The sequence below is a fragment of the Grammomys surdaster genome, unplaced genomic scaffold (genome assembly GCF_004785775.1).
Source record: "Grammomys surdaster isolate TR1022 unplaced genomic scaffold, NIH_TR_1.0 190, whole genome shotgun sequence".
In the NCBI taxonomy this organism is placed as follows: domain Eukaryota; kingdom Metazoa; phylum Chordata; class Mammalia; order Rodentia; family Muridae; genus Grammomys; species Grammomys surdaster.
Genome location: NW_021604635.1, coordinates 4,182,841 through 4,209,347, shown reverse-complemented (window position 1 = coordinate 4,209,347; position 26,507 = coordinate 4,182,841). Strand labels below are relative to the sequence as shown.

Below are 26,507 nucleotides of genomic sequence, written 5' to 3'. Positions count from 1 at the left end.
AGCCATGCATAAGAGCCATTCCGGGGAGCTAGAAGGATTGCTCAGCAGTTAAGAGCCTGTGTTTCTCGTACAGCAGACCCAGGTTAGATTCCCAGCCATCCACATGATGGTTTGTCAGTAACTCCACTTCACGGCGTCTCCTCTGACCTTCATACACTTAGTAAACAAAACACATGTAAGGAAACACTTGTGCACATAAAATAAGTTAAAACCTTCTTAAATAAAAAATATTTGAAAAAAGAACCTGTTGGCTTTTAGTTACCTTTGGAAGGCCTGACATAAGCAACTCCATCCTGGTGATTTGAGACAATATCTTGTTGGGAAGCCTAGGATGGCCACAGGCCTTCTGGCTCCTGCTTTGCCTTGCCAAGTGTTTGGATTACAGGCAAGCACTAATGTGAATTTCTCTAATTTTTTTTCTTATATGGTTTTAAATTTTTCCCCATTTAATCCATGAATTATTTTTTCATTGAGAAAAATTCATTTTCTTTACTTTAAAGCTGTGGTTTAAACTTTTAACTGGAAATAAAACACATATTTCTAGAAAAAGTGAAATAAAAAATTTTGAGTATTAGTAGGTTTTTTTGTCCTCTATATTTCTGTAATCATTGCTTCATTTAATATTTTAAAGACTATAATCCTGTCACTTTCCTTTTCTACTTTAGGATATGTGAGCTTTTGCAAAGTGGAGCCATAATGAATAAGTCTTACCAGCCTCACGAAGCGCACATCCCCTACCTCCTACAGCTCTTCATCGACTACAACCTCTACGGAATGAATTTAATAAACCTGGCTGCTGTCAAGTTCCGAAAAGCAAGAAGGAAAGGTACGGTTAATTGTCAAGTTCAGAGTCAGGGTGCTATGTAATCAGTGGCTTACAAAGTAGTAAGCATAGTACATCCGGAATAGGGGAATGCTGAGAGTGGGGTTTGAGATTACCAGGAAGAGCTTTGCAGAAACTTTTCTGGAGCTGTAGACGTTAAGAGTTGAGCGGATAAGAGCATTGACGGCTCTTCCAGAGGAACCAGGTTTGATTCCCAGCACCCACATAGTGCCTGCCTCACAACTATTTTTAATTCTAATTCCAAGGAATCCAGTGTCATCTTAAGGCACCAAGCACACACATGATAAATAGACATTCTTACAGGCAAAATACCCATATACATAAATTTTCTAGTTGATGGAGATACTCACATGCTGTGTAAATCACTCACTCCCAAGAAGACAACTTGAAGATTTCTCATCTGTTTGGAACTATGTAGGCAAGGTCATAAATTTCAAATATTTAAGTCACTTTGAAGGAAACCTTTTTATACTTTGGAACTTTGAACTTCCCAGCCCTGCAACTCTAAGCAATCAATAATAAACTTTCCATTTCCACATAGGTACCTGTAGCAGTGAATTAGTTAAACTGCCTTGGCTCCCCAAAACTCTCTGGATTTGCTAATGAGACACACACAAACACATACACACACCAGCTAATTTTGATGTTCCTTGACTAGCTCAGTGGCTAGGCATTTCTAATCATCCCCGCAGCTATCATACATTCTTCTTTCCAACTTTCCTGAGTCAACTTGCTAAATCAACATTTCATCTGTGCTACTCTAGACCCAATGGGGAAGTGGCACTTTCCCAAATTATTTTTTTTATTTTTAATTTTTTTTTATAATCACACTTCTGTGTAATAGAAAACCAGACTTGTTCCTCCCATCTGGCTGTAATTTTTTTCTTTTTTCTTTTTATTGAATATTTTCTTTATTTACATTTTAAATGTTTTTCCCTTTCTAGGTCTCTCCTTCTGAAACTCTCTATTCCTTTTCCCCTACCCCTGCCTCAAAGAGGGTGCTCACCCACCCACCTACCCACTCACCCACTCCTGTCTTCCTGCCCAGGCATTCCCCTCCCCTGGGGCATTGAACACCCTCAGGCCCAAGGCCTTCTCCTCCCACTGATGTCCAACAAGGCTATCCTCTGCCACATATGTGGCCGGAGCCATGGGTCCCTCCATGTGTACTCTTTGGTTGGTGGTCCAGTCCCCGGGAGCTCCAGGGGGCCTGGCCAGTTGACAGTATTGCTCCCCACTCAGAGCTGCAAACCCCCTCAGCTCCTTCAGTCCCTTCTCAATCTACTCCATCAGGGACCCTGCTCAGTCCAATGTTGGCTGTGAGCATCTGCCTCTGTATTTGTCAGGCTCTGGCAGAGCCTCTCAGGAGACAGCCATATCAGGCTCCTGTCAGCATGCACTTCCGGTATCTACAATAGCATCCGGGTTTTTGACTGTATATGGGATGGATCCCAAGGCAAGGCAGGCTCTGGATGGTCCTTCCTTCAGTCTCTGCGCCATACTTTGTCTCCATATTTCCACCTGTAAGTATTTTGTTCCCCCTTCTAAGAAGTACTGAAGCACCCACACTTTGGTCTTTCTTCTTCTTGGGCTTCATATGATCTGTGAATTGAATTTTGGGTATTCTGAACTTTTAGGCTAATATCCACCTATCAGTGAGTGCATACCATGTGTGTTCATGTGTGTCTCTTACCTCACTCAGGATGATATTTTCAAGTTCCAGACATTTGCCTGTGAATTTCATGAAGTCATTGTTTTTAATAGCTGAGTAGTATTCTATTGTGTAAATGTACCACATTTTCTGTATCCATTCCTCTGTTGAAGGACATCTGGGTTCTTTCCAGCTTCTGGCTATTATAAATAAGGCTGCTATGAACATAGTGGAGCATGTGTCTTTATTACATGTTGGAGCATCTTCTGGGTATATGTCCAGGAGTGGTATAGCTGGGTCCTCAGGTAATACTATTTCCAATTTTCTGAGGAATCCTCAGACTGATTTACAGAGTGGTTGCACCATCTTGCAACCCCACCAGCAATGCAGAAGTGTTCCTCTTTCTCTACACCCTTGCCAACATCTGCTGTCACCTGAGTTTTTGATCTTAGTCATTCTGACTGGTGTGAGGTGGAATCTCAGGGTTGTTTTGATTTGCATTTCCCTGATGACTAAGGATGCTGAACATTTCTTTAGGTGCTTCTCAGCCATTTGAGTTGCCTCAGTTGAGAATTCTCTGTTTAGCTCTGTTCCCCATTTTTAATCAGGTTATTTGGTTGTCTGGAGTCTAACTCTTTGAGTTCTTTGCATATATTGGATATTAGCCCTCTATTGGATGTAGGATTGGTAAAGATCTTTTCCCAATCTGTTGGTTGCCATTTTGTCCTATTGACAGTGTCCTTTGCCTTACAGAAGCTTTGCAATTTTATGAGGTCCATTTTGTCTATTGTTGATCTTAGAGCATAAGCCATTGGTGTTCTGTTCAGGAACTTTTCCCCTGTGCCCATGTGTTTGAAGTTTTTTCCCCCATCTTCTGTTAGTTTCAGTGTATCTGGTTTTATGTGGAGGTCCTTGATCCACTTGAACTTCAGCTTTGTACGAGGAGATACAGATGTATCGATATGCATTCTTCTATATGCTGACCTCCAGTTGGACCAGCACTGTTTGTTGAAAATGCTGTTCCTTTTCCAAACTGGATGGTTTTAGCTCCTTTGTCAAAGATCAGGTGACCATATGTGTATGGGTTCATTTCTGGGTCTTCAATTCTATTCCATTGATCTACCTGATTGTCACTGTACCAATCCATGCAGTTTTTATCACTGTTGCTCTGCAGTACAGCTTGAGGTCAGGGATGTGCTAGCTCCTAAAAGCTGGCAGGTCCAGGCAAGAGGAGAGAGATGTCCCAGTCCAGCCGGGTCTCTCCAGAGCTGAGCAGGATGGTGAGTGTTGGCGGCCCAAAGAAACACACCTGGCCGGGAGTCTTGTCAAGGCAGGAACTCAACTTTAATGTAACAACCTCTTGTTTATATAAACTTGGAGCATAGGAAGGGAGGGGTTTTGGTAGGGTGAGATAACGTTGGGAGTGGAGAAGGGTGACAGAGGGTATGGGGTGACTGACAGGGCCAATTGCAAAGTTCTACGTCAGCAACAGCTGAGCAGAGGCAGGGCTAAACAGGTCCTGTTGAGTCACTCCAGTACAGAAGTGACTAAGACAGGTCTCAAACTTGAGCCAGGCTCCAGTTTGTTTACAAGGCCCAAACCAGGCCCAAAATGGGGCCCAACATGGATGGTAATTCCTCCAGAAGTTCTTTTATTGTTAAGAATAGTTTTTGCTATCCTGGATTTTTTGTTATTCCAAATGAATTTGAGAATTGCTCTAACTCTATGAAGAATTAAGTTGGAATTTTGATGGGGATTGCATTGAATCTGTAGATTGCTTTCACCAAGATGGCCATTTTTACTATATTAATCCTGCCAATCCCACGAGTATGGAAGATTTTTCCAAATTTGTTATTTGAAGCCACAGTTACACTGATATCAAAACTACACAAAGACCCAACAAAGAGAACTTCAGACCAATTTCCCTTATGAATATCAATGCAAAAGTACTCAATACAATTCTTTTTTTTTTTTTAATATTTATTTATTTTATTTATGAATACACTGTAGCTGTCTTCAGACACACCAGAAGAGGGCATCCAATCTCATTACGGATGGTTGTGAGCCACCATGTGGTTGCTAGGATTTGAACTCAGGACCTCTGGAAGAGCAGTCAGTGCTCTTAACCGCTGAGCCATCTCTCCAGCCCACTCAATACAATTCTTACAAACTGAATCCAAGAACACATCGAAGTGATCATTCACCATGATCAAGTAGGCTTCATCCCAGGACTTCAGGGATGGTTCAATATACAGAAATCCATCGATGCAATCCACTATATAAACAAACTCAAAGAAAAAAACCACATGATCATTTCATTAGATGCTGAAAACGCATTTGACAAAATTCAGCATCCCTTCATGATAAAAGTCTTGGAAAGATCAGGAATTCAAGGTCCATACCTAAACATAGTAAAAGCAATTTACAGCAAACCAGTAGCCAACATTAAACTAAATGGAGAGAAACTTGAAGCAATCCGAGTAAAACCAGGGACTAGACAAGGCTGCAAAGGGATACAAATTGGAAAGGAAGAAGTCAAAAATGTCAGTATTTGCAGAGGTTCTGATAGTATACTTAAGTGACCCCAAAAATTCCATCAGAGAACTACAGCTGACAAACAACTTAAGCAAAGTGACTAGATATAAAATTAACTCAAAAAAAATCAGTAGCCTTTCTATACTCAAAGGATAAATGGTCTGAGAAAGAAATTAGGGAAACGACCACTTCACAGTAGACACAAACAATATAAAATACTTTCCCAAATTCTTACGTGGCTGGTTGCTTTCTTTTCTGTAGTGCTGTCTAGTGCCTTTGCTTTCCCTTCATGGCGGTCCTCCTCTTCCTCCCCTCTCACTTTGTCTCTTGCTTGCATAATCTAAAAGTCCCGCCCCGTCTCCCTGCCCAGCCAGTGGCTGTACAGCAATGCTTTATTATCGATCAAAGCTACCTGGGGGCCGGGATCCTCAGGTCTGAAAACACAGCTTTTTGGGAGCTGAAATAGGACTAAGCATTAGAACCAATCCCCAATAGGTACCCATCCTGTATATCTAGTATTAGCAGAATTGTACAATATGTGGGAACATAATTTTTCTACTTAATATCATATTATTATTAATCCATGTGTCTTGGATTAGTACTTATTCCTTTTAGTGACACAGTAATAGTCTGCCGTGTGTATAACCTACATATTTTTGTCTTTTTCACTTGGTGGGCATTTGGAGATTTTTTTTCTTTTATTACTCTTGTGTACACTTGTGTACAAACGTTTCTTTTTTTTTTTAACATATATTGGGAGTAAAATTTCTGGGTTCATTGGTCTTCCTTTCCTTTACATAAGAGTTTGTGTGTGTACCTGTTTACACATTCACACATGTGCTTGTGTAGGCAAACACTTTACCTACTGTGTTGTTATCTCTTCTTCCTACTTCTTTTAGAACAAAATAAAATGGGTATTTTCTCCAGGCCAGCTGGTGGCACGTTCCCTTCCCTCGTTGCCGTACTGCTTCAGCCAGGGACCAGCGTGTTGCCTTGAGTTGAGTTTACTCACTGTGCTCCTTTGGTTTACTTTATTCCCATTTTTTTCTTCCCGATCTTCTTTTTGTTCCCATCAATAATGAGCTATACTTTCAGATCAGTCTCCTTAAGAAACAATCATTTAAAGACCAGATAATATTTAAGTAATAGTAAACACACCAAAAAAATTACAATAATAACAAAAGTTTTAGACTAACAGAGACAGTGGTATAGTAAGGATAATTTGGCTCTGAGGAGCTTCTTTGAGGCAACCATCCTGGTTGTCATTCATGACATGTCATTCTGCCTGGCAGGTAGACAGTCCAGAGTACAGAGTAGGACTGCCAGTGGGTATATTCTTCAGTTGAACAGATGGAGAACTTGAACATTCTTTTTCTTTTTTTTTTTTTTTTTGAGACAGGGTTTCTCTGTGTAGCCCTGGCTGTCCTGGAACTCACTCTGTAGACCAGGCTAGCCTCGTACTCCGAAATCCACCTGTCTCTGCCTCCCAAGTGCTGGGATTAAAGGCGTGCGCCACCACCGCCCGGCTGAACTTGAACATTCTTGAGACATTCGATCCAGTGTGGATCTCCTAGGACTAAAAAATTCTCAAATCCAGAATGTGAGCTAAGATGTTACTAATGTGGTAATGTAGTTAGATCTGGTTGAAGAAGTGACTGACCGTAGATCTCCCTAGAGATACTCTCGTACTACTATCATGTATTAGATCTAGTGTCCATAAGTAAAACCTAGTAAGCACACCTCAAATCAGCAAAGAATCCAGATGCTGACATTATTAGTGACTGTTGAAAAGTTACCATTTGTAATCTTTGTTAAGTAAGGATGCTATGTGCAGAGTTCTACTATACAGTGTTATATTCACTAGTCGTTTTTAAAATTAAATTGGCTCGCCAACTATTAATAGTATCTTTATGTGGAACAATTTAGTTTCAATGAAACTTGTTTTAGAAAGAAAATTTTTGTAGTGACAGCATATACCATATACTATATTTTTAAGGTTACACGACTAATGCCTTGAACCCAGTCTATTACTCCCCTTCAAAGACCAAAATTATTTATTTATTTATTTATTTATTAACTATAATACTAGCTGATAATCTCAAGTTTTTATAAAATTATTATTTCTCATCTTTTCAGTGATTGGAATAATATAAAATCTCTCATAAGAAACCAGATGGTCTGAATAAGTAGTTCTTTTTAAATCCTAAGAATCACTAAGAAAAACTACTTCTAGAGCCAGGCAGTGCATGCCTTTAATCCCAGCACTTGGGAGGCAGAGGCAGGTGGATTTCTGAGTTCGAGGCCAGCCTGGTCTACAGAGTGAGTTCCAGGACAGCCCTGGCTACACAGAGAAACCCTGTCTTGAAAAAAGAAAAACAAAACAAAACTACTTCTAGAGTTGTTGGATGTCCATATATTATTGATGCTGTGTGTGTGTGTGTCTGTCTGTCTGTCTGTCTGTCTGTCTGTCTGTCTGTACACACTCACATGCACCTGTCCGAAAACTAAATCCAGAGGTCTGTGTATCCTAGACCAGCATTCTACACCGAGCCACACCCCTCTTTTTATTTTCACTTTAATGGGGTCTCACTAAGTTGTTCACGCTGCCCTTGAACTCAGTCTGTAGCCCATGTAGGCATTGGACTTAAAATAGTCCTGCCTCAGTTGCCTCGGATTACAGGCCTGCACCACCATTCCAAATGAATTATACATTTTGTTATTAAAATGCATTATATATATATATAAAATAAATATATATGTATGTAAGACGTAAAATACCAAGTATTGTAGCTGAAAACTCTGCCCAATGTTGAATTTGAAAGGGAAGTTTGAGATATAGCTATGAGGGGAAAAGTTGGTCAGTTGGATTTTCTTAAAGTTTAAAGCTTTTGCTCAGTGGGAACAAACACATTTTAAAGAATTAAAAGTAAAGGCTGAAGAGACGTCTCAGCAGTTAAGAACACTTGCTTCTCTTACAGGGTTTCACGCACTCACATGTAGTTTGCAACAATCTGTAAGTCCAGTTCTAGGGTTCCAGTTCCCTCCTTTGTCCTCTAGGGCACCCGGCACACACATGGAACACATCCATCCAGGCAGGCACATACTCATCCACGTAAAGTAAAAACATATTTCCCAGTCTATCAGTTCTTTGAGAAGTTTTGTACAATATACTTAAATCCTATTTACTCCCTCCTCTATATCTCTCAGATCCATACCCGTCTCCTTCCCCCAGCTTTGTGTCCTGTTTTTCATCTCATCAAGTACAGTTTGTGCTGCCCATATCCTCGTAGATGTGTGGCCTCTGCTGGAGTGGTTAACTGTGAGGGACCGCACTCTTACAGAAAGCTGACTTTCCTCTCTCCAGTAGCTATCGGTTGCCAGTATTTCCATAGCCTCAAGTGGCTGTCCAGCTCCTCTCTCCATGCTAGAACTTTCCCTGCCTTATGCTCGCATAGGTTTTGTGCATGATGTATTTACTGCTGTAAATTTGTATGTTCTGTTGCCCTGCTGTGTCCAGAAAGCACTGATTCCTTTTATTACTCTACTGCTTCTGACTCTTACAATCTTCCCACCATCTTTTCTGAAATGATCCCTGAGCGCGATGTAGAATGTAGATGCCTATTTAGGTTTGTGCATTCCACTGTGTGTGTGTGTGCGCGTGTGTGTGTGTGTGCGCGTGTGTGTGTATAACCTTGACCAGGTGTGGGTCTCTCTGTTGATCACCATCTACTGCAAAATGAAAGCTGTCTGATGAGAATTGACAGTTGTCCTGCTAATCTATGGGTATAATTATAAATAATTAGGACTCTGTCTAATTCTGTGCCCATTTAACAGAGAATCTAATGATAGATTCTCCTTTAGGGCCTATGGCCTGTCTAGCTACCAGTTCATGTCCCCCATGTCAGTGCCAGATAACAGATTTCAAGTTGTGGAACAGTTCTTAAATACAACAAGACTATAAATGGCTACTCTTAGAACCTTTGCACCACTTTTGTACCAGTGAGCTGGTCATTTTTATAGCTGGCAGAATTCATAGCTGAGTAATAATGGTGTGCACTCTTCTCTTCTTGTAGCATAGACCCTGCAAGCACTAGGGAATCTAGCGTGCAGGGACAAGGCTTCTCAGTGGACAGCAGCTTGATTTCCTTTTGTCCCGTGAGTCAGTTATGTGATATGTTTACAGTAGGGACTTACCTTCAAGTTCTAGAGAGTAATCAAGAACATTGGCAATACCCTACAATTCACGTACATCATACAAGCACTGTTGATCGTCTTTAAACGTCCCTGTAGAATTTCATAAGCCATGCCTCTGTCATCTTGCACTGCTATCAACAGTATTCTCCCAGTTGGTTAACAATTGGATATTACTTCACTTGGTAACAAACTCCAAAAGAGCTAACACATCCCTGGCTCTGGGCTTTTCATATGTTATTCTCTGATGGAAACGGAACGTAGGGACACTGTTGCCCTATTATGGGGTGATTGTAATTGTGTATGTATATATTTAATGAGGCTTCTCATGTGACTTCTTGAAATGTTTTAGTGTGCCCATAGGCTAATGTATGTGACTATTTTGTCACCAGGGAGTGAAACGATTTAAAATGATTTAGAAGGTTTAGGAGGTGTGGCCTTATTGGAGGAAGTGTGTCACTGGGGGTGAACTTTGAGGTTTCAAAAGCCCATGCCAGGCCTAGTCTCTCCTCTGTCTACAGATCAGGATGTAGAACTCTCAGCTGCTTCTTCAGCACCATGTCTGCCTGCATGCACCAATGCTCTCTGCGGTGATAATAATGGAGTAACCTCTGAAACTGTAAGCCAACCCCAATACAAGCTTTCTTTTATAAGAGTTTTCTTGCTCATGGTCTGTCTTCACAGCCATAAAACAGTGACAGACATCCCCCATAGTCCTGCTGTACCTTAGCATCCCATTCCCATTTAATCCTTTTTGCTGTTTTTCTTTAACCCAGTATACCGCTGCATTCTGTCACCCCTCCCTTGAACAGCCCATCCCACTACAGCCCCTTACCAATTTTCTGACCTCTATGGGTAATTCCAAATGGAGCAAACATCTGAAAAAGCCAACACCACAAACGAGAGAAAACATTTGTCTTTCCAGATCCGAGTTCCCTGAAAATGATTGTTCCTAGCTCCATCCATTTGTCACCATATCACAAGTGTCTTGGTCCTGGAACCTTGGCTTGTGGCGTTGAGGGAACGAAGAAAGGCCAGACACAGTTGCAAAGAAGATGGGATCTTCTGTAGCCGCCACCTCTATCACCGTAGGAAGCTCAGCACATTTGTTAGGTTCAGCCCTGGGGGAGGGCTTAGGTTGTCTGAGTAGGAGGCCTCTGTCGCAAGGCTGTGGACCACCTCCAGAAGGAAGTCGTGGGTACTAGTCTTTACACGGTGGTCAGTGTTTCACAGACTTCATCCTCAGACTCCTAGGAAAGCTTGCCCATTCCTCCCGAGCCTGGCCCATGTGGATACTGGCTTTGTCAGCGTTCCATAGGCCACTTGATCTTGGAGTTTTCAACAGCACCTGCATATATGAAAATATACATTCACTCAGACTTCATTCACCTGGGGCTTCCTCTACTCTGCACAATTTACCTGTCAGTTTCATATGTTCACTTTTTTAAATAACTGAGTAAATGTTCTACATTTTTCTTATCCATTTATTAGTTGATGGACATCTAGGCTGTTTGGATTTCTTATCTGTTGTGACCATAGATAAGCAGATGTTTCTGTAGTAGGATACATGGAGTCTGGGTATATGCCCAACAGTAGTATAGCTAGATGGACCATACATGTGGTAGGAGTATTTCTAGCTTTCTGAGGAACTTCCACTCTAATTTACATAGTGGCTATGCAACTTTACATTCATACCAGCAGCGAGTAAGTATTCCTCTTTTCCCACAAACCTGACAGTATTTGTTGTCATTGGGGTTTTTGTTTGTTTGTTTATTTGTTTTTTGGTTTTTTTTTTTTTTAGACATTTCTCTACATAGCAGTGGCTGCCCTGGAACTCACAGTTTTTTAATTAACAGTATAGGGACTAAGGCCTGTGCCACTTCACCCTGTCTGTTATTTGTTTTGTTTTTGTTTTTGAGGAGTTTATTTTGGCTTTTGTTTTTAACCATTCTGATTGCAGTAAGATGAAATCTCAGAGTAGTTTCAATTTACATTTCTCTTATAGCTTAGGATGCTGAATATTCTTTAAAAATATTTCTTAGTCAGTTGTGGTTTTTTTCCTATGAGAGCACTGTTTACTTTTTCCCCATTTTTAAGTTGGATTGTTTCCTTAATGTTTAGTTTTTTTAGTCCATTGTATGTTCTAAAACTAGCCTCTAACATGGATATCTGGTAAGTCTTTTTTAGATTCTATAAGTGGTGCTGTGTTTACTGAAGTGTGCATTTTAGTTTCATGAGGTCCTGTGTATTAGTTATTTGCCTCCATGCATGCGCTGTTGGGGTCACGTTCAGAGACTTTCCCCGTGCCATTGAGTTCAAGTGTATTCTCTACTTTTCTCTTGGTCAGATTCAGAATGTCAGGTCTCTTTGGAGGCCACCGGTCCATGTGGAGTTGAGTTTTATGCAGGGTGAGATATAAGGATCTCATTCATTCTTGTGCATGTAGCTGTACGCTTTGACCAGCACCACTTGTAGAAGATGATGGCTCTAATGTGCTGCTGGCCTCTTTGTCAACAGTAGCATTCCTGTAGGAGTGCTGTAGGAGTCTTTGTGCTCTGTACTTCTCTTCCGTTTGTCAGTGCCTGTTTTTATACCAACACCATGCTGGTTTTATTACTGTAGTGTCCTAGTTTGCTTTCTATTCTTATGGTAAAAACCGTGACCAAAAGCAGCTTGAGGTGAGGAAGAAATCTTTGGTAACAGTCTATTGAGCGAAGCCGAGAGGCCAAAACTCCCGGCAGAGGGCATGGAGGAATGCTGCTCTTTGGCTTCCTCCGCTTGACTTGCCCATTTTGCTTTCTTAAACATCCTAGGACCTCCTCCTGCCCAGGGATGGCACCACTCCAGTTGTCTGGCCCCTCCACATCACTCAAAAATACATGACCTGCAGGCTTGCTTGCTTACAAGTCACTATGATGGGGGCATCTTCTCAATTGAGGTTCACTTTTCTGAGATCACTCTGGGTTGTGTCAAGTTGAAAAAAGAAAAAGCCAAAAAACTAAGCAGTATGCAAGTGATCTAAGTATGTGGTCTGACTTGAAATCTGGAATGGTGGTCACAAGTGATCTAAGTATGTGGTATGACTTGAAATCTGGAATGGTGGTCCTCCAGCCGTCCTAGGGCTGTCCAAGATTGGTTGAACTCTCCTCGGCTCTTTGTAAGATTTTTTTTTTTTTTCAGTTTCTGTGAAGAAACTTCTGTGAAAACTTGATGAGGATTGCATTGAACCCCTATTTTGCTTTTGATAGGATGTGAATTTTCCTATTTTTCTGTTGACCCATGGGCATGGATAGTCTCTCCATCTTCTGAGATCCTTTCCAGTTTTCTTTTTCAGTGTCTTAAAGTTTTTCATATATATATATATATATATATATATATATATTTACTTTTCTAGGTTAGATTTATTCTAAGATATATTTTTAAAGATTTATTTACTTTTATTTTATGGACACACATGTTTAGCCTGCATTTACGTGTGTTTGCCATGTGTGTACCTGGTGCCTGGAGACGCAAGAAGAGAAAATTAAATCCCCTGCTACTAGAGTTAAAAGTGCTCCCCGAGAGCTGCAGTGTGGGTGTCAGAGGAACTGAGTTCAAGTTCACTGTAAGGATAGTAAGTGCTCTTAACCACTGAGCTATCATCCCTCAAGCCCCAAGACGCGCTTGCAGCTTTTAATACCTTTTCTTTATTCTGTGTTTTTAATATTTTAACTACCATATACTGTAGAGTATTTAGTTTTCTGGTCTTGTCTACTTAGTGTTCTGTAGGCTGTTAGTATCTAGATATGCACCTCTTTCTCTAGGCTTGTTCTCTTCTATGGTTTTCTTCTGCTGTGCTCATAATTAAGACGGTAATTGTCTTCGTGTCCCAAACTCTCCCATGTTCTCATCTTTTGTTTATTTTTTTATTTATTGACCTTTGCACAGGGATCCATTTCCAGTACTATCTTCCATTCCTGCCTGTTTTCTGTTGGTGAGGCTTTCCACTGGAGTTTGGGATTGATTTACTGGTGTTTTCCATTCTAGCATCATTTCAGTTTGGGTATTATTTAAAAATTCAAACTATTTCCATGTTTGGATTGACTTCTTGTGTTATTCATTTCTTTTTCTTCTTTCAGTTTTTTGAGGTGCAGTTTGCCCATGGAATTTTCTATCCCATTACTATGAGATTTTTGTTTTGGAGGTGATTTGTGTTATTTTGGATTTTTGCATTACTTTTCATTCTGCATTGGTATTGTGCATTTAGGGTTAATTTGTTCATTGAATTTTTCGATTTTCTTTTTTTGTTTCTTGTTTTTTGTTAGTTTTGTTTATGTCAAATTTCATCTGAGATAAGTGTAATGTCCAGGAAGAGTCTAATTCATAGGAGAGTTATCTCAGTTTCTTTGTTGTGTGATTTTGAGGGGACAGCCTCTATCTTGGCTCTTCTGTTTCTCTGCTGTAGTCTAGTACCTTTGCTGTTTAGACAAGGAACCTGGAAAAGTTTGTCCTGTCAGCATGGACCAGTCCTGGGTCTCAGAGCCAGATAAAACAAGGAAGAGTCCCTGTCAGGCAGCTGACAAGGTTCTGGACTCTGAGTCACATGTGGTGGCTGGAGGGTCCCTGTGGAGGTCAGGCTGAGATCTGACGGGTCCCAGAGGGAGGAAGATAGGCTAAGAAGAGGTGTCTGTCCCTGGTAAGCTTTGGCAAGACACAGGTGGCCCGAATTGAGAGCAGCCAAGACAATGAGCACAAGTAGTCTTGGGTTCACGACACATGGACACAATAAATAAATCATATTTAAAATGCAAAGAAATCTCACTGTAAATATTTTTGTATTTAATATATAATTATACCTATAGTATTTAGGTAACTCTGAAAAAAATCAATTTAAAAAGCAAACCAATTAAACCTTGCTAAAAAACTAAAACACATTTTTCTTTTCCCTAAAGTTGACGGCAAACACACAAAAAAGATGATATTCAACAATATTTAATAGGAAAATTTTAATTAAACCAGAAAGTTCTAGTCCTACACACCTATTATAAAAAGCTACAATTCAAGAGTCATGATAACCTAACCAGTGCTGGCCCATGTGTTATACCATAGCAACTCTCATTGCTGGTGGCAGACGTGAAGTAGTCTCGTCAGTGTGTGTGTGTGTGTGTGTGTGTGTGTGTGTGTGTGTCTTTTTCCCCATTTACTTATTTATTCACTCACTTTACATCCTGATCACAGTTCCCCCACCTGTCTCCTCCCACTGCCCTCTCCTCACACAGCCCCTCCCTCTCTTCATCTCTGAGAAGGGGAAAGTCCCTCCTGGGTACCAACCCACCCTGACACCTTAGTTTTCTATTTTGTAATGAGGTGTTAATCATTTAGATATACTTATTATGCTATGAGGTTTTATAAGTGCTTCTTACTCAAATCAATTCATTAGAAATACTTTTTTTCCCAGTCTTAGTTTAGAATTATTGCTCTCAACTGTGTGTATGTAATCCTGTGTATCAGTGACTCTTTAAAATATATTTGGGTGTTTTTACATGATTTGTAAATTATTTTACAAAGAGGATAATTTTGTACAAATTATAAATATACTTTGCCAGATGTAGTAGCTCATGCATTTAATCTTAGCACTCAGGATGCAAAGTCTGCCTGGTCTGTGAGGTTGAGACTGCCCTAGTCTACACCGTGAGTTCTAGGTCAGCCAAGGCTGTGTAATGACACTCCGTCCCCAATCAATAAATGGAAGATGGATTGATTAGACAAAATATTTATAAGTACAATTTATTTAAATTTGCCTTTCTTTCTCTAGGTGATACATCACATGCAACTGGATTATTCAAGCATCGGTTGTCAGGAAATTCTCCTGCTGGCACTTTATTTAGGTGGGAAGAGGATGAAATACCAAGGTTAGCCTCTGTTGTCAAAGAAATGAAAATGTTATATACATTTGTGATCAGTCACCAATGGTCATCATAGTTCAAACTTAACTATTTACTACCTTGGGTCTTTTAAACAGTTATATTTAAAATGTATCAATAACATAACATGGAATCATGGGCTTCGTGGACAGACCGTGATGGTGAGGGCGTTGAGATGGTAGGGGTAAAGGCGCTTGCTGCCAGAACTGATGACCTGTTTGATCCTTGGGATCCACGTGGTGGAAGGAGAAAATGAGTTCTATAAACTGTCGTCTGACCTCTCTGTGCAAGTGACAGCACTCCTGCACACAGAGCCACTGATGCACTGATGAAAATTAACTGTAGTTTAAAAATAAATAAAGGGCATCACAGAAAGACATAGTTATTACCTAATTAATAACAAGAATCTGAAGTAGGTTGTTAAATTTCTTGCCGTTATTAATTGTCATCATGCAGTCTAAATTGAGGTTTTACAGGTTACCAAGTTACAAACTCAGTTATTATAAAATATAGCAATTTTAAATTAAAGTAGCATATATTTTTAATAAAATAACTCTCTGGGTTTCTAAACATTGAGTTATGGAAATAAATACTCGACAAAATACAACTTGTTTCTTTTAACTATTTTGTTGATTATGCTTTTTGTTAAAGTTGTAGTATATTCCAAATGCTTAGATTTTTCTACCACAAAGGAGACACATAATCACCACCTTTCTAAATTATCAGTCAGTAGCCTTATCTCTATAAAGTTAATTTTATACAGATAATGTAGATTGTCCTACATAACTTTGCCCAAAGCTTTCTTGAGCCTCTTATTTTGGTTACTGTGGTGTTGGTAACATGGGTATAGTTTTCTTCTTTTTAACTTCCTATATTTATCCAATTTTTAAAAGATTTAAATTACATTTATTTATTTGTTGTATATGTACACACATGCACAGAAATTAGAGTACAATTTGTGGGAGTCAGTTTTCTTTTTCTACCAGATAGATCCTGGAAACAGAACTCAGGTCATTAGGTTTGATACCAAATGGTTTTACCCTGTGAGCCATCTTTCTGGCCTTATTTTTTAAATGTATATGTTTTTAACTTATATTTATGTAATTATTTGGTGAGTATGTGTGCATATGTGTTGCGGTACATATGTGAGTATGTGTGAGTATGTGTGCATATGTGTTGTGGTACAGTGTTGGGCAATAAGACAAATGTCAGGTTGCGTCTCTCCTTCTATCTTACGAGATCTGGGGGTCAAATTTAGGTCATTAGTAGGTCTTCCTGCCAGCACTCCACTGAGCCATCTCACTAGCTCACTAATCTTTGTGGAGTGAGTTTGTTGGTTTGTGTATGTATGTGTGTGTCATAGTCAGGAATCCTTCTCACTCCCTTTCCATTGTGTTTCTTAGAAGCCTTTCACTGAACCTGAAACTTGCCAGTTAGGCTGAACAGCCCCAGAGAACATCCTCTCTTATTCCTCAGAGATAGAATTACAGACTCAGGGTGCTACCCCCAGTGTTTTACATGGATACTGGAGATGTGAACATAGATTCTCATGTTTGTGTGGCAAGCATTTTGCTGGGGTATCTCTCAGCCCAGCGACCCAATGATTTTTTTCTTTTTAAGCAACTTTGTGTGTTTATATGTGTGAAGAAGTGGGGTGGGGACATAGTATTCATTGACTTTATTTTTAATATATATTAAGAAAATGTATTGCCAGACAGTGGTTGTGCACACTTTTAATCTCAGCTCTTAGGAGGCAGAGCCAAGCAGATCTCCAGGTTCAAGGCCAACGTGATCTACCTAGTAAGTTTGAGGACAGCCAGGGCTACCAAAAACAATACAAAATGAAACAGAACTTACTGGTTGAACTTAAAATGATCATGAAAATAATCCCGACACTTAGTAAGTTGAAGCACAAAGATTGGAAGTTTGAGGATAAACCTGGCTGTTTACTAGAACCCTGCTGGATAAACCAATCCAAAGGATCATTTTTACTGAGAGCTTGTCTAATTGCCCTAGTTTACTTTCAGTTGCTGTGATCAAAAGGAGCTTTGGAAGGAAAGGATCTATTTCATCTTATAGCTCAGTGCATGAAGGAAAGTCGAGGCAGGACCTCGAGGCAGGAATTTGGCTCTAGGAACTGAAGCAGAACCACAGAAGGATGCTGCCTACTGCTTTGCTCTGTCTGGTTTCCTTAGCTTGTTTTTATACAACCACAGACCACCTGCTTAGAAGGGCTATTACCCACAGTAGTTTAGGCCAGATAATTGGTCACCAGTCTGAGATATAGTCTTGGTCGCTTCTGGATTACAGCTTCTGTATAATAATATTTGTATTACTGTGCTATCCCATCAGAATGATTTTTAAAGGTTTTTAAGTAATAAGGGTGTTCACTATCCCTGAATTCTGCTCATTAATAACACTTTGAAGCCTCATCTAATAATCTTCCTTCTTGTTAGGTCATAAAAGTATAACAAAAGTACACTAACTAGGATAAAAATTGGAATTTTACTATAACAAATTGAATTTTAGAATGTTTGTAAGAAGTCTTTTTTTTTTGAAGTTCTACAAACTAAACTATAGGGAAAGATATAACTAGGCAAACTAGTAAAGTTATACTCAGTGAAATTACTAACTCAATTAAACGTAGATGACCTTCTCTTTAATACATATGTGTATGTATGTATGTATGTATGTATGTATGTATGTATGTATGTATAGTTAGTCTCATGGTATAGTCGTGGCTGGCTAGCCTGGAATTCACTATGTATACTCAAACTTGTAGCAGTCCTCCTGCCTCCTCTTCCCTCATGCTGAGATTACATGTGTATACTACCACTCCTTGCCAGCTCCATGTGTTTTTATTTGTTTTAGAGCCTGTTGTTTCCCCCAATGTTTATATAGTCTGAAAATCTATGATTTCATTAAATGTAAGTAAAAGATAGTGCCAGAAGTTTTCTCATAACCAGTAGAATTGATTTGTCTCATTTCTCTTTCTAGTCTCGCATGTTCTTCTGGGTGCCTTTACAAAATACAATGAATTATTTGATATCCTTTTATAAACATTATTACATAGGCCATAGCAAATAACAAAGTTGTAAGAAGACGGGAGTTCCAAGTCAGGTGTTCTAGTTTATCTTGTGTTGTAAGTTGAAATTACCAGGTGCTGTGGTTCTCAGAGTCATTCACTACTGTGATAAAGCTCCAGCAGCTATAGTCTGAGAACAAGAAGTACACTGTGTCTACCCAATAGAGTGTGTGTGCATGTGCGTGTGCGCGCATGTGAGTGATGTATTTGTAGGCTCATGTGACAGAATGGGTGTTGTGGTGATCAGAGGGCATCTTAAGGAGTGAGTTTCTCCTACTGTTGCATGGATTTGGCTTCAAGATTGAACTCAAGCTGCCATACATGTAAGGCAAGCTGAACCAACCTGTAGGTATTTTTAGAGTGTTTAAATTCTGTCTGCCATGATTCTAATTAATTGATCTCTTGTATTCAGTTGTTAGAGAATACTTAGGAACAATCTTGTAAGTTCCATTGTCATTTTTATCTAACTTTCATAACCAAAATGAATTTTCTGCATTTACTTAATGACTCAAAACTTTGTAATCATTTTTTCTACTGAAAATAATTTATTTTGAAAAGATTCTCCCCTCAAGAAATACTGCTTGGAATTTCTGAATAGTTTTGTAATAAAGACAAAAAAGTTACAAATTTATTTTTTTCTAGGTATGGTGATATACATACCTATAATTCCAGGTCCCAGGCCAGCCTGGGCTATATGCTCAGCGAGACGTTGTCTTTAAAAACAACCACAAAACATGGTGGTGTACATTTCATCCCAGCACTTGGAAGGCAAAGACAGGCAGATCTCTGTGAATCTGAGGCCCACCTGGTGTGCACCATAGATTCCAGGACAGCCAGGGCTATGTAGAGAGACCTTCTCTCAAAGAGAAACAATTTTTTTTCTACTGTGAGATATTTTTTCAGTGTTGCTGAGTCTTTTCCCTTAAAGTACCGCTTTTAGTAACGTTTATTTTTATCGTAACTCCTATATTTTTCACTATAATTCTTTCAAGTTGTAAAGCATGTTATTGTAAGAAGAAAATTGTTAACTGAACTCGTCTATCTAGCACTTAGTTCATGACAACATGGCCTTGGTTCATTTATATGGACAGGGAGGCCAGCCTACTTTGGGAATTCTTTTCTCCAAAAGGGAAAGGGACATGTTGTGATAGCTTAGCTTACTATGCCCTTCTTTAGAATTGGCACAAAGATTTGTGTGTGTCTGTGATTTAACAAATTAACTTCTTTGTTCTGTTTTGTGGTGCTGAGAGAACTGTAGAAGATGAGAGGCAGACCTCAGGCATCCTCAGGCATCCCAGCAGACTTTCTTTTATTGAACTGTGCGCTACCAGCCATGACAACTTAGTGTCTAATGTCCACCAAATTCTCTTTAGGAAAAGGCAGTAGAAAATCAAAGTTTCTTAATGTTCACCTTAAAACCTTAAAAGTCAATAAAAAGTTACTAAAATCTGCATCTCCTATTACAAGCAATGTTTCTAATCTTTCATTTTCATTTAATAATCTATCAGGCATGAGCTATAAAGTTTGCAAGAGGAAAACTGGGATCTGCACCAGGTTCCTATGCATTCTGGGAGGAATGGACAGTTCCATGGTGTCTTCCTCTTTCTTTTCAGTGACTCTGCAGGGACTAAGCAATGTGTTCAGGTCAAAGAGTGTCAGTGAGAACGATCTGAAGTTCTCATCAGAAGGCACTCTTGTCACCTGTGCCAGCTGGCCCTCACTGCCCGTGTGGCTAGCTCTTCAGCAGGGGAAAGAATGTCAGTGCCTCCAGCTCAGCAGGGGCTGAGGACAAGAAGAAGGAATGTCACTTGCCCACCTGTCAGTGTGCTCACCTCCCTTCTCTAACAGTCATGTCTGAGTGCAGGGAAGGGTCCATGAGCACCTCCCTTCTTTAACAGTCATGTCTGAGTGCAGGGAAGGTCCATGAGCACCTCCCTTCTCTAACAGTCACGTGTGAGTGCAGGGGAAGGTCCATGAGCATCTAACAGTCATGTGTGAGTGCAGGAGAAGGTTCATGAGCAGCTGATTTTAAATATTTATGAATTGTAGTGAATCCCTGTGTTGTCTTCACCATGCTTCAGCCATACCCACATGCTAGATATTAAATCTTCCTCACATTTAAAATATGATTCTGAATATATGGACAGTAAATGATATCCAGAGGTTAGCATTATAATTTTTCTTGTTCCATTGTTATTTCTTACACATAGTATCATGAATATTCATGAATTCATTTAATATTCTCAGGTTTTCTCATTACTATCAGAGCATGAATTCCTACATAAGAAAATTCTCAGATCCTAGCAACAACAACTTGGGAAGTTTGTGCTAATTACTATATTTATTGATATCCTTTCTTTACAGTTCTTTATTGCTGGAAGGTGTTGAACCTCTGAGTACATGTGAACTAGAAGTGGATGCTGTAGCTGCCGACATCTTAAATAGGCTGGACATTGAAGGTACACACGTGATTATTCTTAATATACATTCTTACTTGTAATACGTAATGAGAAAGCAGAACAGAGGCGTTACTAAAGAAGTAAGATACAGAAGGAGAAGGCAAGATATCCTGAAGTTTGCTCTTTGTTTATGATGGGAGGTATGTTGGCTGTTTCTGTTGCATTGACAAAAATACTTGGCGAAACCATCTTAAAGGTTGAGTTTCAAGGGTTTCAGTCCCTAGTCGTCTGGCTCCGTAATTTCCAGGCCTCTGGTAAGACAGGATGTCATGGCAGACGGGTGTGATGAACAGCGTTGTCTGCCTCGTGGAAGCTAATGATCAGAAAGGGATCGAGATAAGACACATACCACAGACCACGGCACTCCCTCTCCCAACAGCCCATCCAGCTCAGTGGCTTCATTCACTGGTTACCTCAGTGCTCTCCAAGTCCACTCACTTCTCACAGACAGCTGTCAGCCTGGGACCAAGCCTTCATCAATGATTCTTCAGAGAACATTTCCTATTTAATGACAATAGATAGTTATATTCATTTGTATTTCTTTTACATTGCTATGTTTACCTAAATAAGAAATAGAAATAAGTGGCACTAAATAAAATTAGCCAGTATAAAGTAATTTTATATACCCTGCCTTGTAATTATCTGCAGGTTATATGCCGTGGAGAGAAGTTTAGACTCAGCAGTGTTGGAATTTTACTTACTTGGGGTGATTTTTTTTTTCAGTCAAAATAGAAAAATTAAAAAGGAAGCACCATGATAAAGTTGGAATTGAGATAATTGTTCATTATAACACACACCATGTTCTTCTTAAAAAAAAATACTAATATTAGGCATGATAGTACATGCCTTTAATCCCAGCACTGAGAAGACAGAAGCAGGCAGATAGATCTCTATTGGGTCCCAGGTCAACCTGGGTTACACATGAGTTCCAGGCCAGTCAGGATACGCAGCAAACCACCCCCCACCAAGTACTTACTAAAGTTTAAGCAGTCTATAGAGAAGAAATTTTCACTTTGACACTTGTCGTATTGTTGTGATTACAGCTCAAATTGGTGGAAACCCCGGGCTGCAGGCCATATGGGAAGATGAAAAACAGCGGCGAAGAAACAGGAATGAAAGCTCTCAAATTAGCCAGCCTGAATCACAAGGTAAAAGCCTGATAATGCTCTAATGATGTGAGTAAATACTTCTAATGGGAAAATAGACATTGAGTTTGCCCTCAGCACTAGATGTTGTGTCTTAAATTACCCTTAATCTTTCTATGTAAATCTCCTGTGGTCATTGCTATACAGCCAGTACATCTTTACAATTACCTCCAGAGTACCCTTTATTATAGTCATCCCTTTGTCTCTGTGTGTGCTTGTTTCTTGTGTGCCTAACCTTCTTGACACAACAGTCAGTTGTTCCCTTTCCATCACGAAGCATAGTTGTGTTTTCTTTTTCCAAATAAGGTACTGAAAACCATGGATCCTCACGCAGAAACACCATTTTATTTGTTCTACTTTGCAAGTGTTGGCCAGGAAACACTCACTGTCCTCTGAAACTGTCATGTAACCTCTCACCTTGATCATCATGTGCAGCTGAGGAAAATGTTCCTTCATAATTAAATGTTGCTGTACTCTGAATTTGAGGGCTTACAAACCATGTATATAGAAAAAATTTAAAGATAAAACTAACAGTTTAAAGGACAGCTCAGGGAAAGAGATGTTGTGATAAGTCTCTACTGAAGCCCAATTAAAATTTGAATTTCACTGTAATATCTAGAGTGCCAAAAATGTATTGGTAAAATTTAAGTATTTATTAAGTATTGGTAAAAATTAAGTATATTAAAAAATGTATTTGACAAAGGAGGAAATTTCTAAGTTCAGGGTACGTGATATATTTATGAATTGAGAGCAATAGTTTTGTTGTTATCTGTATGTCTTAGGTTATAATTGTAGAACTTAAACTTGAAGTTTGATACGTTCTTAATTTCCTTGTTTAATAACCTCCATTTCTCTTTTGTGTGGTTCTATAACACACTGCATTTAGGTGGTGGGATATGGGTCAGGAGAAAGATAAATTACTGTGACTTTCAAAGCTCCTTTAAGGAGAAAGGAAAATTATTTCATCCACTTGCTATCTAATGCACTTTTTAATTAAATTTAAAGATTGCAGATTTGTGCCAGCAACAGAAAGTGAAAAAAAATTTCAGAAGAGACTTCAGGAAATTCTCAAACAGAATGACTTCTCAGTGTAAGTGGTTACTTATCAGAGATCTCAGCTAAGTTTACTGCTTTGGTAAATGGTTTGTTACAAAAGTCATGTTTTAATGAAGCAGAACACTGTCAGGATCTGTGGACTACAGCAATGGATCCCAGGAGTTCTCTGCTGAGTTAACACTGCACTCTGAGATTCTTTCTCCTGAAATGGTTTCCTGTTCACCAGCCAATATGATAGAAGTCCACAAAGATACTGATCTGAGCAAAGGTGAGATTATCTGACTGTCTTCTCAATTAAACAAAAAAATACTAAAACAAATATGGTATTGGACACTTAGGTTAATAGTTAGCTGTTTCCTTGTTTGTTTTTCTCCTCAGAAATAAATATGGATGCAGCAAAAATTATTTCCAGTTCTTTGACCCTTTCTAAATCTCTAAAGATAAACACTACAGTAAAGTTTGTATAAACCATTATGATGTAAAATTTTGTGATGATTTTTATATATGTATGTCCTGTTGCTTAATGTTTCAAATTTTATATAAAGGATGTCACTATTGGCATAAATTAAGTAACTAGCATTATATTCAAAAATGTGTATTTAAACAGCTAATTGAGAAATAATTTGAATAGCACAGATTCACTCATTTTAAGGACATAATTACTCCATAATCTAATTTTAGAAAATATCCTTCAGTATACAGGCTTCCTTATTGGCAGTCATGACCATTCCCAGCTCCAGTTTCCCAAGCCACCGTCTTCTTAGATTTTTGTCTGTCTGCATTCCTAGATATGTCGTATAAATGAAATCATACAATATGGATTTGTTCTTCTAACACTTAGCAAATACTTTCAGGGTTTATGCTGTGGTAATTATCAATATTTGATTTCTCTTTAATAACCAGTTGTTATATTCGTTAATCCATTTACCAATTGGTAGATGTTTGAGTTGTTTTCACTTTTGATTGATTAAAAATAATGTTCATATGAACAATAAAATATGAAATTTAAAGTAAATGTGGTGTGGAAATTATAAAATATTAGAAATAGTAGCAGATAGACCAGTTGCAAAGTAAACCTTACTATAAAGTAATGCTTAAATAAGTATGTTTTCATTTCTTTTCAGTAGACACCAGAGTGTGGAATTTGTAGAGCATGTGGTAAATTTTTGTTTGTTTGTTTTTTTTGTTTGTTTTTAAAGAAATGCCAAGTTGTTTCCATAGTGGGCACTTTGTTTTATGTTACTACCAGCATTGTGTAAGGCTTCTATTGACTTAGTGTTTTTATTTAACGCTTGGTATCATGTCTTTAATTTTTCTAGGGTATATGGAATGCTATCTTACTGAAGCTTTATTTTTTTCCCTCATTACTAATAGTGATTATCATCTTTTTACATCAACATCTTCACTTTGAAATTTATCATTGATTATTCATTTTAGCTGCTGACTGCTTTACCTTAATACTTACTGATCTCTCTACAAGTGTTAGATTGTTTTTCACTTTTGCCCAGTGCTACGTCTGTCGTCTTAATGGCTTTGTGCAAAATTTTCTTTACAGAACACAAGTGAATAGTTGGCTGATAGAATGCATGCAAAAACTATGCTTGTGTACAGTTAGTAGGTAAGAAGGTAGCGAAGGTTGATTAGTTTCCTTGTTTCAGGTGTAGTGTGCTTCGGCAGGAGGACCCTTGATCACATTTAATAGATTGAAATGAAATACAAAGAATATATACTACTATAGTTCTTTGAAGTGGAATATTCTTATTTTAATCTTCATTTTCTGACTATCAGGAAGTTGAGGCAATTAAAGGCCTTTTCCCATTAGGAAATTTGTTTTAAAGATTGTGTGTGTGTGTTTGAGTATGTACAGGTGTCTGCAGAGACCAGAATAGGGAATTGGTTGCTAGGAGGTTGTGAACTGCCTGTTATTGTTGTTGGGAGTGAACTCTGCACGAGCGTTAAGGACATAACTGCAGAGCCAACTCTCAAGTCCTGGGCTCTTATATAAAACTTCCTGATACCTTGTAGATTAAAAACCTTTTTTTATTTCTCTCTATCAGAGCTTATTCTGTAGACAATTCCCATTTTTTAAGCTTATTTTATCCATCTTATTTCTCCCTTATGTTTTTTAATTCTTTAGTATTTTGCATGTCTTCAATTTTAATGTCATGTTTGCCTACATCTTGTTCTGTATTTGGTGTCTGAACCCTTCTCTATCCTGATGTAAGGAAGTTTCCTAATGTAGTGATCCTACGGCTTAGGTGTATGTTCTCGTTTGTTTCTGCTGCTGTCATAAATAGTACAACCAACAGCAACTTGGAGAAGGAGGGTTTTATTTCATCTCACGCTTCCAGGTAAGAATCCATCAGTGAGGAAAATAAGGGCAAATGCTCAAGCAGGAGTAGAGGTGAGAACCATGGAGGAGAGCTGCTTCCTGGCTGCCTCCCTCTGGCTTGCTCAGCTGCCATTCCTACACAGTAGAAGGCCACCTGCCCGCGGGGGCACTGCCCAGACGGGATGGGCCTTCCTACAGCAGTAAGCAATGGAGAACACATCCCTCTGACATGCTCCAGGGCAGTTTGATCCAGGCAGTTACCGGTTGATATGCCTTCAGATCACTGTAAGTTGTGTTGACAGTTGAAGCTCACTGGGAGACTAAAAACCCTTTCTACTGGACATATCAACTTACCACTGTAAACCATAGCATTTTCTTTTGGTTTATGTACAAGATCTTATAGTATTATCATAATTTAAAATAGTCTAACTTTCAAAGGCCCCCTAGTCTTTTAAAGAATTCTAACAGTTTAAAAGTCCAAATTCTCTTTAAAAGTCTCATTCTAGCCACCACAGTGTCTTAACTAGGGACACCTGTAAGAAGAACAAAACTCACTATATATAAACCTTGTGTACAAAGAGGGAAGAACCATGGCATAGTTAACAGTCAAATCAAAACCAAAATCCAATAATGTAAAAAGCTCCGTGTCTAACACCTGCAACTTCCTCATGATCTTCTGGATTCTGAAGGGTTGAATAATTCCACTTCTTTCTCTCTGCCATCCCTGGCACATGGGACATGTCTCAGAGACTCCATGCTGGCTCCATGTCACAGCTATCATCTCCTTGCTGGCAAGGGCCTCGGTCCTGACATTTCTGGCGTGCTGGGACATCCACTGCACCATCATCATCAGTGGCCATTCTTGGCCTCTCCAGTGATTCCAAATCTGCCACACAGTGCTAGGCTGGAGCTGCTCTCTGTGTCCACTTCAGACTTGCACCTGACATCTGCGTATTACCATGTGAAGGACACTTAAGACTTCAGCACCAGTGCCAGGTAGAGATGACTTTCAGATACCACTTGATATGCAGTCTTCCTCCACCACCACAACAATTTCTGTGTGCTGACCTAAGAGACACTTCCCGGAAGACTTGTCCCAGTGGTGCTGACCTAAGAGACACTTCCTGGAAGACCTGTCCCAGTGCTGCTGACCTAAGAGACACTTCCCGGAAGACCTGTCCCAGTGGTGCTGATCACTTATGCGTCACAGTGGATTCTTCAGCCACAGCTAAGCAGCATCCACTGCTCAGTAGAGCACATGTTTTCCTTGCACTGATTCTTTTGTGTTTGTGACATAATTACAGTA

General features: G+C 39.3%; 1 protein-coding gene across 1 annotated transcript in view; it reads left to right on the top strand.

The window, feature by feature from the left end:
• The window catches only part of Rev3l (REV3 like, DNA directed polymerase zeta catalytic subunit), a 148,728-nt gene that overhangs the window by 53,141 nt on the left and 69,080 nt on the right, over nucleotides 1-26,507 (top strand). The window contains exons 4-9 of the mRNA XM_028768990.1: nucleotides 666-826; nucleotides 15,016-15,112; nucleotides 20,574-20,668; nucleotides 21,712-21,816; nucleotides 22,819-22,903; nucleotides 22,989-23,137. Of these exons, the coding sequence (XP_028624823.1) occupies nucleotides 666-826; nucleotides 15,016-15,112; nucleotides 20,574-20,668; nucleotides 21,712-21,816; nucleotides 22,819-22,903; nucleotides 22,989-23,137 (692 nt within the window). The remainder of the gene's footprint in view (nucleotides 1-665; nucleotides 827-15,015; nucleotides 15,113-20,573; nucleotides 20,669-21,711; nucleotides 21,817-22,818; nucleotides 22,904-22,988; nucleotides 23,138-26,507) is intronic.